The sequence below is a fragment of the Tinamus guttatus genome, unplaced genomic scaffold, assembly GCF_059628265.1.
Source record: "Tinamus guttatus ecotype Peru unplaced genomic scaffold, ASM5962826v1 Tinamus_guttatus_pri_ptg000397l, whole genome shotgun sequence".
Lineage (NCBI taxonomy): Eukaryota > Metazoa > Chordata > Aves > Tinamiformes > Tinamidae > Tinamus > Tinamus guttatus.
The window spans coordinates 3,629,875-3,641,952 of NW_028288931.1; the positions used below are offsets into that span (position 1 = coordinate 3,629,875).

At 47.1% G+C, this 12,078-nt stretch overlaps 1 protein-coding gene across 1 annotated transcript in view; it reads left to right on the forward strand.

Moving 5' to 3' along the window:
* The first annotated feature begins 5,917 nt into the window (after positions 1-5,917).
* Positions 5,918-12,078, forward strand: part of RLF (RLF zinc finger) — a 40,459-nt gene continuing 34,298 nt past the window's right edge. Inside the window, exons 1-2 of the mRNA XM_088531175.1 lie at positions 5,918-6,085; positions 10,699-10,853. Of these exons, the coding sequence (XP_088387301.1) occupies positions 5,933-6,085; positions 10,699-10,853 (308 nt within the window). The 5' untranslated portion in view covers positions 5,918-5,932. The remainder of the gene's footprint in view (positions 6,086-10,698; positions 10,854-12,078) is intronic.

Consider the following 12,078-nt stretch of genomic DNA (forward strand, 5'->3'; position numbering starts at 1 on the left):
TTTGCGGTGTCTTCGCCGCCTTCTTCCCCGCTCCCCTTTGGGCTGGGGTCTGCGGGTGCCCGAGGTGCCCGTGCTGGGGGAGGTCTCGGGCAGAACTTGAACGCACCCCTGGAATCAAGAAGCACAGATCAATGAGCCTGAGAGGAGAGTCCCAAAAGGCCACTACCTCCTTGCTGTGCAGGAAGTAAGCGCCGGGCATGGGGGAAGAGGTAACCACCCTTCTGAATGGAGAAGACTTTGCGACCGAGTGACCCATCTCCCTCCCGCAAGCACTAGAGCACAGTAATATCCCAAATGCCTTCCCTCTCACCTCGCAGCACCCTTGCTGTTCCCCGCTACTTCTGGCACTGTGACGCTGCTTACGCTCCGGCCACAGTGCCTCCCTTGGGAAAACGGGTGCTTCCCAAGAGGACTCTCTGAAATGGGGAATGGGAGAGAGCTCATCAGCTTTACTGCTCTGTACACCACCTTGGAGCCTAGCAACAAGGAAAAGGACAAGAAAGGACCAATAGACCTCTAAGAAACTTCTGTTGGGTCTTACATTACCTTTAGTGGTCTTCTCATTACCACTCGGTTCTTGCCCAGTCGCCTTTGGGCTGGGCCTTAGAGGTGCACGTGCCACTCTTGGCGGGGGCCTCGGATGGAACTTGACTGCACCTCTGAGAACAAGAAGAGAAAAATGAGCCTGAGAAGAGGGTCACAAAAACCTGCTCCCTCCTTGCTGTGCAGCAAGGAAGCACAGGGCATGGTAGAAGGGGGCAACCACCATGCCTGAATTTGGAAAGTCTCTGTGTCCAGGAAACACAGCTCCCTCCCACAAGTAGCAGAGCACAGTATTCGCCCGCGTGCTCGAACGCCTTCTCCCAGGATCTCACCTGTCAGGAGACTTGCTCTTCGGGGCAAGAGCAAGTTCTTCTGCCTGGAATGTGGCCCCACTTCCACTCTGGGGAGAACTGGTCTCTTGAGGCAAGAGGCCCTCCCCAGGAACACTCCCTGAATGCAGGATAGGAAAAATGTGATCAGAACAGCAGCCCACGGTGAGTCTGAACACAAGCCCCATTTTCACCTGCTCCAGGCTCCTAAAACACTGAGGCAGCAATCTGCGTTTCCCCACAGACATGCTTCCAAAGATGTTGTTGGTTTCCCTTTCATGTTGCCTGTAGTGACTCTGCCTCGTTTCCTCTTAATTTCTCCATGGCACTACAGCTAGAGTGCTATTATGTACCACAAGTATTCCCTGGGGAAGGGACCTTTTCTGGAGCTCACATTCCCTGATGCTCTAATTCCCGCTCCCAGGCCTGCCCAGACCTCACCCACACGCGCCAGGGTCTTTGTACCAGGTCTCACCCTCACTGCTCTTCACATACACACAAGAAATGGCTGCTGAAAGCCTTACCATCAGTGGTGACATCAGGGACAGTAGGGAACATGTTAGGCTTCGTGCCTTCCATATTTCCACGCTCCCTCTAGGTGAGGACTGGACGAGGAAGGCAAAAGGGACCTTCCTCCTCTCCAACCGTCTCTCACCTACACTTCACCAAACGGCCTGGCCCTGCTAGCCCACTGCCTCCCTTTGCCTTCCCCAACTCTTGGGAAAGCGGCTCCAGAGGATGGAAAATCAGCCCAGAGAGCAGCAGCCGGCGACCGGGATCCCACAGGCCTCGCAGTGAAGTGTGCGCCGGGGCCAGGGGCACCGTGATATCAGGGGCCTTGTGGCTGTGACGCGGGAGGGCCCCACTGTGACCCCACACCTTGTCACACAGCGAGGGCTGCAGGGCCCTGAGCGCCCTCCCCGGCACCCACCCAGATCGCGGCCTGCAGCGGACACGGAGGTGGCCCCGCTCCTGTAGGGAGCTGCCCTCCTCCTCTTGCACCCGTGCCTGGGTCAGGGAATGAGGAAGGAGGCCTGCGCTGTCAGCCACGCTCACGCACCGCTGCCAGGGAAGGGCTGGCGCTGGTTGAACTTCCTTAGGCCAGGAGCCTGCAATGGCACTGGCTGCCCAAGGAGCACAGCCATGTCCTCTCTCTGCCCCTGGAGAAGGCTTGCATCCTTCAGCACAGCAATGGTCCAAGACCTTGAAGCAGCTCTAACTGTAAACGCCTCCAGGCGGAGGAAAAGCCTCTGAAACATCTCCAACAGGACTTGGACAGTTGATTCCATTCCCTCCGCACAAGCCTTTCCCTGCACCGAGGAGCAATGAGAAGGCTTTGGGAGACAGAGCTTTTTTGGGCTGGCCTTCAGTTATTACTTTTTGTCTTAAGGGGTACAGCTCTCTGTGGGTACCTCTCAGTCACATGGTAGTCTTTGAACAGCACCAGGTCTCTAGCCCCTGCTGCAGTAAGCAGTTTCCCCCTTGTACATCTTGGAAATGGTCACATCTGTGGCAAGGAGAAGAAGGGGGAAGTTTGAAGAGAAAGGATCCTTCTCAGAAGCATTCAGTTTTCGAAGTGTTCTGAAGGACACTGTCCTAACTGCTGCTACATCTCCCTCCTGCAGCTACCAGAGCACACTCTCAGCCTAAGTGCCTTATCCCAGGTTCTCACCTCACAGCAGACTTGGTCTCCTCCCTTCCTTCTGCTGTTACCATAAGCCCACTTAGGCTCTGCAAAGAATGGATCTAATGGGGCAACAGATACTTGCCAGGAAGACTCCCTGAAATGAGGGATGGGATATTGATCATCAGCTCTACTAGACTGTGCATCCCATTTTTCTCTTGGCTAGAATTCCCTAGAAAGAAGAAGAAAGGGAAAGCCTACAAACCTCTAAGAAAGTTCCTGTGCTGTCTTACATTACCTTTGCTTGTGTTGTCATCACCAGCCTCTTCTTGCTCACTCTTTCTTGTGATGTGGCTTATAGGTGCACAGGCCACTCTCGTTGCTGGAGGTCTTGCAGGGGGGGTTCCCCTTGGCCTGCTTTTTCTAGGGCCTCTTCTTCAGAGGAGGGATAGCACAGACCTTTTCCGGAGGTGATATATGCTTTCTCAGGGGAACAACTTCACACTAGGGGCACACACTTGGGCATATCTGTAGCACTCTCCCTTACACGATCCTGCCTGCAGCATATTCAATCTTAGGCCCCTCTTCTCATTGAAGGAAAACAAACCAGCATTCATGACATGTGGGCAACCCCTTCCATAGCTTACCACCTAAGTTAGAACTTGACCCCCAAAGGCGCATGGCATCTACCTTACTCTTCTCTACTGCAAACCAAAGAGCAATTTGCAACATCTGTGACTGGGAGGGAAGAAAGTCTCACGGAAAGTGTCCTTCAGCCATGCCAAGTGAGCGCTGGGCTCTCCTCACAGCTTCAATTCTCCTGTGTTTCTTGACAGTTAGTGTGATGGGTAGGTAGTCTTACCATAGGTGTGTTGTTCTAGCCCATGTACTGCATTTACAAGTCGTCTGGAATCCCATAGCAAGAAGACCAATGTGCAAGTGTCCTAAGCCCACTCGTGGGTCTGCTCTTACCATACCTGATTTACTGTCACTGTCAACCTCTCCTTCTGCAGCCCTTTCGCTTCTGGGCTTTATGGACACTGGGCCCAATTTTGTGCCTCTTGGAGGGTAGCTGGAGCTCAAACCTGGAAACAAGGTGCAGCAGGGAGATTATGATCTATATCGAGATAGTGGTGCCCAAGAGTGGAAGGCAAAGAGTACAGGGTGACATGAGTAAGAGACCTCAGGAACTTCAGGAACGACAGCTTTCCTCAGGTGTACATACAGAAATGCATGCTGCCTTGGGAAACAAGCAAGAGTACGTAGATCCGTGTGTGATCACAGACCACTACTTATGTAACTGAGATATGTTGCAGCAGCTTGTTTGGATGGAGTGCTGCAATGAACAGATGAATGTTTTTTCAGAAGGGACAGGCAGAGGAGACCAGCAAGGGGGTTGCCTTCTTTGTGAATAGGCAGCTTGGATGTACTGTGATACTGTGGTGAAAGCATGTTACAGACCACCTATTCCGGGTGAGAACGTAGTCAAAACCGTCAGACAACTTCAGGAAGTCCTTGAGTCACAGTCCCCAGCTCTCATGTCAGACCATGCTGACATCTGCTGGAAGGGGAACACCTCGGGTGCAAGGAGTCGAGATTTTTGCATGCAGATAAATTTCTGATACATGTAACAAATGGGCTGACCAAGGTACTGCAGAGCTGGATCTGCCGCTACTCACTAACAAGAAAATGGTTTGGGGGTGTGATAATCAAACGCGATCTTGGCTGTAATGACAGCCAAATAGTGGGGCTCATGAGACTAATGAGACTAATGAGAATGAGCAGAGCACAAACCCTGGACTTCAAGAGAGCAGATTATGGCTTATTAAGTAAAATGACAAGAAGGATCCTATGGGAGGCAGATCTAAAGGGCAAAGTCCAGGAAATCTGTCGAGTTTAAGGACAGCATCCTCCAAGCACAAGAATGGTCCATCCCAATACTCAGAAAGAAAAGAACACATCGGAAGACCAGCGTGGCTCATGAAGGATCTCCAGAGCAAAAAGGCAGCATCTGGAAGCACAGGCATAGCAAAGGAATTTAGAAACATTGCCTGAGCATGTAAGGATGCTGTTAGGAAAGACAATATTTAACTGGAGCTGAGAATTGCAAGGGACAAGGAAGTCAATGTGAAGAGGCTTTACTGCCATAAGAGTAGTAAAAGGCTGAACAAAGAAAATGTGTCCAGGTTGCTGAAGAAATAGGTGATTTAGATTTTAGCAGGACTTCAATTCAGAGAGATCTAAACAAGCTAGAGGAGTTCTGTGATACCACTGCCCTAATTCTCAGGACAGCACAAGACCATCCTATCCCATTAAGAAAGGCAAGAGTCTGTGCATGGTGGCAAAATCTTCGCCAGATTTATTGGCAATCTGGCCCAGTCCTGCCATGCTTGTTCCCATCAGGGCTTTATAGATGTACATCTGCATTAGTGTTTTAGCATAAACCATTTTTTTTGTAGGCAATACCAGTTTCTGTGATTTCTCTCCGTTTGAAACTAAGCAGAGCATGTTAAAGTGAAGGAATTCGGCATTACGCTACACCTGTATCTGTAAGATCCCATAATTTGCATTTGACTGACATCCTTATCTGATATCCATATCAAATCCTTATCATATGGGTACCAGCTCACCATCAAATGCTACACTGATCAAGCAAGAAGGTTTATGCTAAAGCACTGGATATCTTCCATATTCTTTCCTGTGGAAGTGACAGGGCCCTGGCACAGGCTGCCCAGAGAGGCTGTGGAGGCTCCTTCTCTGCAGATCTTCCAACCCACCTGGATGCCGCCCTGTGCCCCTGCTCTGGGTGTCCCTGCTGGAGCAGGGGGCTGGACTGGATGATCTCTAGAGGTCCCTTCCAACCTTAATTGGCATTACGAATGTAGCTTTATTAACTATTAACTGTTGGAAGGGCGAGCTGCAGGCCAGCTCTAGCAGTGCCGGGCCGGACACAGCACTGGGGCTGGCGTTCCCCTCAGGGGGAAGCGTGTGCTCCGCTCCTGCACGCGTGCGTTTCCCTCGGTCTTGTCAGGAGTCCACGCGTAAGCACGGGCTCCCCAAGAGCTACTTCTCATCCACGGGGGTGTCCCCGTGATGGCGCAGCCCTGCCCGGGTTGTGCGGGGCCCGGCCGGGGGCTGCGGGAAGCGCCGGGGCCGCGCTGAAGCGCGCGCGGGGCCGCGGCAGCGCGCATGCGCGGGACGGCGCCAGCACGCATGCGCACGCGCTCTCCCGCCACCCCCGCGCCGCGTCCTGTGACGTCACCCGGGAGGAAACTCCCGCTCCGGGCCCTGCCGGCTGTCCCACACTGCGGGTCACGTGGGCGCCGGAGCGCGCGCCGTGTCACGTGCGCGGGTCACGTGACGCCGTCCCGGGACGATGAGGTCAGTGGCTGTGAGTCACGTGATCCCTGCCTACGCGCAGTAGGGCTGGGTGCGGATGGCGGACGCCGAGGCCGAGGCGGCTCCGCGGCCCGAGATGCAGCGGCTGGTGGCGGCGCTCCGCGCGCGCCTCTGGCAGCTGCAGGCGGAGCTGCGCGAGCAGGAGGTGTCGGAGGCCTCGTCCCGGGCCTACTGCCGGGGCTTCTGCCAGGTACGGGCCGGGCGGGGCGGGCCGCGGCGCGGGCTGCAGGCCGGCTCCGGCGCGGCGGGGGCCAGGGCCGTCGCAGTGCGCACCGGCCCCGGCCTCCGCCCGCCCCTCGGCGCCGCTGCAGCCGGCGGGGCCCGTGCGCGCTCGGGCGATTGCGCGGGCTGTTCCCGCGGGCGGGCGCGCGGGCTGCAGGTTGCCCGGGCCCGGCCCGACCCGCCTGCTGCTCCGCGGCCCTCCCAGGGCCTCGGGCCTGCGCGGCCGGTAGCGCCCGGGAATCCTGCGGGAGACGGCGGCTTCCCTGGAGCTCTAGGGCATTTCCCCAGGGCCGCTGGGCTCGGGAGCTGGATCTCTAGCATGCTGCTCCTTCCCTGCCTCGGATCTGCCCATCCAGGCTACAGTGAGGGCCGCCAGGAGGAAATGGTATTTCCCGTTTATGGGGGAGTGCCGTTAATCTGGGTCACTAGATAAGAGTTTTCTTGATGCTCGTAGGATCTGGTTTGAATCTCTACTTGGGGTAGTGGTAAGAAATTCCTGAATCAAGCTACCAACTTTTAGAAAAGTACTTGAGCTAGACTAAGGTCTTAGTGGTGGAGATCTTGTTTTTTTAAAAAAAAAACATTTCTGTTGTTAGATTTGTTTCTTTCTCAGCTTCATTTATTGAGAGCTCTAAATTTAAATAATCTTCACTTATTTGCTGAATTAGGGAACCTTCTGAGTTGAATTTGAAGAATTTAAATGGTCTAAAAGTTTACAAGCCATTATACAAATTACAAGTCTGTAAAAGCACACATTAGCTGTTACACTTACTTTACACTTGCATGGTTCTCTTTTTGATGAGTGGCCAATCTGGATGCTAAATGAGACAAACAGCCTTCCTGGTGCATTATATACAAGTGATTTCTCCTCATGGCCTTTCACTTCATAGGTTCAGTACTTTGCCATGCTGTTCTGTTGGGAGATTGCTTAACTTGTCACTCTACCAAACCACACCATAGTTTTGCTTGGAGCTCTTACTTCTCAAACTGCAAGATACTGCCACTGTCTTTACATATGTCCCAAGTCATACATACCCTTTTAAGAAAGGTGATTCCGTATTTTCATGGAACCCTATATGGTCTGTTACTTTTTTTTCTGTGTTTCAGGATTTGCTAAAATGATTTTCAGTGCTGTTTATTGTATCAAGAGTGTTGAAACAAATATGCAGCTAATGCTTATTAGAAGCTGTTGAGAGAATTCATATACAGAGGTATATTTACCCAGACTATTTTGACAGGTTATAGATGAGGTCTTAAAGGCAGGGGAGCAATGGAATTTTTTGGAAGATGGTTCTATTACTTTTTTTTTTTCTCTAAGGTGGGGAGAACTGTCCAGCAAAAAATGTGAAGCAAACCCTAATAATGTCCTTGTGCTAATAGGAAGTGAGAGTTTCATTTCAGAATATCGTGATGGGTGGCATTGATAACAGTAAAATAGACTTATCCTTGTTTGCTATCAGTTGGGGTATTTCTAATCATTTTGGTTAACATTACTCTAAGATTCAGTGGAAAATATGAAGTGGTTGGATGTCAAGTTAGCAATTTCAATGGATTTGCAGGAGAAGATTAAATTTCTATCTATGTTTTGAACTGCATGGGTGCATGCTTTTCTAGAGCCTGCAATGCCAAGTACATATTAGCTTCCAGTAGGTCTTTGCTGGAGACATGCTGCATGATATTGCCCCCCACCTCCCCCCCCCCCCCCCCCCAAAAAAAAAAAAAAAAAAAAAAAAAAAAAAAGGTGTGGGGGACGAGGGCATAAGATTGGTGTTTGGGTCAACACAAAAACTCCTGAGCCCAAACAGTGGGCTGGCTCAGAAACTTCGCATTATACAAGTGTGATGCTTTGCATATTCAGCTATAGGAAAACATGTCTGTTAAAGAGCTCGATATGTACCCAAACAGCCAACTGGTATGAACAGCTTGTATGTGTTTGAGAGAACTCTTCTCCATTTTTACAGTAGAGCTATTGGTAAAACAGAGCTTACAGAGCAAGCTAAGTACATCAAAGTGCCTCTTGCCTTTCTACAGATACGCAGTGGCTCTTGCCTTACTGAAATTCTTGACGCAGCTGAGGACTAGATCAATGCAAATGAACACCTTCAGGAAGAGATGATAACCCTTTGTTTATTTGTTTGTTTTTCATTTTTTGTTTTCCTTAATTATCTCTTCCTATCCCCCAACAGGTGCTTGAAACTATAAAAACTGGTCAGCCAGCCTGGAGATGTTTAAATCGGTTATTTAATAGGCAGTAACTTCCTCAAAAGTGTAGTTAAGTAGCTATGCTAGCAGTGCAGCATGTGAGAAGCTGTGAGGTCTCTAGATGTAGGTGGATGGTGCATCTTGTGTCCTTGGTGTAATTGCAGTTGAAGGAAGGAGGAGAGATGGGATAAACTATGAGTGAATGTGCACTAACCACACCTAAAATATTTAAATATTCTCTTCAAATCCTAAAATTGGACTGGAAGACAGTAATTACTATAAAACTGTTACTGGTCTCTTAGTGACTAGCTAAAACTATAGAATTTATATTTTGTCAGAAATATTTCATCTTATGTGTTGGCTTCCAAGGAACTGCTGTTAGTGGACTACTAAATTTTCTATTTTTTTGTAAGGGAGCAGAAGGGCAATTAATAACTCCTGCAGTATAGTTACCGTGTTCTCCTTACTTGTTGTTTAGCTGTTGTTATTAATGTTCAGAGCTAACCTAATTTGAACTTCAAGCGAATAAGCCGTTTAAATCTCTTGTCTCCTGCCTCTCGTCTGTCTTGAGCAATCTTGGCTTCAATGTCTGTATATTTGGGAAGAAGGCTGCTCACAAATCACTAATGTTAACTGTAAGATTTTGATCTCGTGATTGCACATAAGGGTATAGTGTTCTAATATTTAATCTTTGTTTAATGCATAAAACAGATTATTCTCTAATCTGTGTATATGATATAGTGAATAAGTGTCTGTTAAAGCAATTGAATATTAAATTTGGCTTATAAAGTAGTTAATGGATTTTTTTTTTAATACATTCATTAGCATGTTTGGTCTTCTGCTGTATTCACTGTAATAGTAATGACTGCTGTGGTGTACTAAGTAGATGATTTTATGATAGTCATCAATTACTTGAATATCTCTAGGGATTATATCTTGACAGCCTTTGAACATAATTTATTGCTTCTAATGTCATGTGTAACTTAAATTATGTTGTCAAATCCTTAACACAACTGCTATAGGGAAGTACTAAGGCTATTTAGTTACTGGTCATTGAGAGCTTCTGTTAATGATCTTTGTGCTGTGTTTAAGTCTATGGTGCCTGTAAACTTCCAATCTGTGGCTTTGCAGCCTATCTGTGTGCTTTCCCCTCCCCCTTGCCTCTTTAAAACTGTTCCTGTTTGTCTTTTGGACTGTCTGTAACTGTAGTTCAGTTGGTGACAATATAACCCCCTACAGAATTCTAGGAGAATAACCTACAAAGTCGTTCTGAGTTTTACTGATTTGTATTTTTACAGCTTTTTCAGCTTCCCCCCCACCTTAGGGCTTGTACTATACAGTTAGGTCATTGACAAACATTGTATGAGCTATAAAATAGCAGGCGGCTGGCTCCTTATTCCTTGTTATGTTGAAAGTTAACCTTTGTTTCTGGCCAATAATTTCACTTAGTTTTAGCAATCTGCTTTTAGAGTCTGTTCATTAGCTTCTACCTTCTAAGCATAATCTGATGCAGAGAGAAGTTTGTTCAGCCTCAGCAGCCAGTTGGTTGTTTCACAAGCTTGACTTCAAATGACTTAATAGGGTCTTAGTATGACCTGGGCATCCATCCTCTTATGACAGTTTGGCTTGAGGTATAGGATTGGGCACTTGGAACTTAAATTATACAGTCTTGGTCCTAATGATTCTGCAGAGAACAGTCTTGTTTGTTTCTTTGGGCTAGGGAGGGTGTAGGTAAGAGATGGGTTGTAACTGGTAGGAATACAAGCCAAGCATTCCCCTTGTTACCTGTGGAGGAAGTTACTGGTAGCACTAAGGTGTCTTTAATTCAGTGCCCTACTTTGGAAGCTGTAGCCAAATAGCGTAATAGGGAGATTTTAAAAAGAAAAAGGTGTGGAAGTATTACTACTGTCATTCCTCTGCTCATACTTGAAAACTATTTTCATTCCTTTTGAAACAAACTGTATTTCAGGTTGCCTCTTCAGTTCTGTGCCTGCAGAAGGTAGGATTGCTCTGGTCAAGTACTAAAATCTGGGGTAACTTTACACTTGAAAAGTGACTACATAATGGTGTGACTTGAGCTGCCTATTTATCCCGTAGTGGCTTTATGTTTGTTGTGTGGGTAATCTTTAAAATACTGCAGCTGAAATACTGTCTTTGATCATGAGGTTCTCACCTTTTATTTTCCCCTCTTGCATTTTCACAAGTAATAGATCTGTCTTACGCGTGTGCTTGTCTTCCTACAAGTTATACAGGGAAAGGGGAGAACAGAACTTCTCTCCAAATTTTTGACTTAGCAGTATGGTATTGCATATTAATGTTTATGTTTTTAGATAAAAAATGATTGCAATTTTTAATGACAGCTTTTTTTTCTCCCCTCAGACACTGCTTCAGTATGCTGGCAGTCGGGGTGCATCGGAACATATTTTGCCTTTTTTGGAAGTATATCGAATCTCCATCCAAAGCTTTGCTAATGCACGACCTTACTTGACTACAGAATGTGAAGATGTTCTTCTGGTACTTGGCAGGCTAGTGCTGTAAGTTACAATTTCTTACACTAATATTTTTGAAAGAATGCACAAACTCAACAAATTAATAGGCAAATCATTAAAATGTAGTGTCATATTTGTCAACTGTATTTAATGTTTGTTGTTATTATCTAGTAAATATCTTTAGTGCTTTATATATAAAAAGCCGTACCTGAGCATTTTGTTGCCCAACATCAAATATTGGTAAGGCTTTGCTCTCCTGTATTTGAATATGAACAGATTTGGGGAAGGTTCTGTTCCTTTTGGCAATTTTGAAAATTATTTTTCTGTGGGGTATGCTCAGTCGCTACCTTCAGCCTGAGCAGGTCGTTTAATGTTCTTCCTCGCTTGTAAGATTTCTTTCAAGAGTACAGAGTGAATGTCGAGAGTCTTGAATATGAAAAATATCAAATAATAAAAATAGTTATGGAACAGTCTTTCGGTTGGTTAGTAGCTTTCTTGGTTTGTATATGGTTTGGGTATTCAGGAGATTTGGTCACAGAGGGTGGTGGTCGCCTTGCTGCAGTTCTCCGCTGTTGTTGTTGTGATTGCAGTTGAGAAGTAAAGAATGAAAAGGGCAGTGGGAATGAGAATGGGAAATTCCCTTTCCATGTTTTTGAGAGGCATTCCACGTGCTTTCTTTAAACAATAAAGCCAAAGGAGGTCTGGATATCTTCTGGTCTGAGTAACACAGTTGGATTCCACTAGTTGGACTAATTTGCCTCAGACACCTCAAGCTGAACCCTGTGGATCTCATGCAAGTACTTTCAGGAAGACAGTGCTTGCTTTTCATAATACCTTTGTGAGGAGGCGTGGGTGATAGTTGGCATCTTTGTATATCTAACAGAGCCTTCTCAACAAAAATCTGTAATCTGATTCATTAAGCTGGATTTCTCACTCTCCAGGAGCTAAATCTCAGCAAATGTAGAATATGTTCCTGCTATTACTAGACTGTTCCTGTTGATCATCTGATGTGTAATTAATTTTCTCTATAACTCCAAGAAGCTTGGAATAGGAAAAGTTTTCTAGCACTACTTAATCACAGTTCTGAGAGCTGTAAAATGATTTACTTATCAATATTTCTCTTTTCATAACAGTGAATGAGATGTTAAAACAGTTGCAGAAGTAGTGGCAGAGTGGGGTGCTTAATTTTATGAAGTGATCTTAGTATTTTGATTTGCATTCTTAACTGTGACACCAAAGTTCTGTTTAGGTGCACACAATAAACATTCCG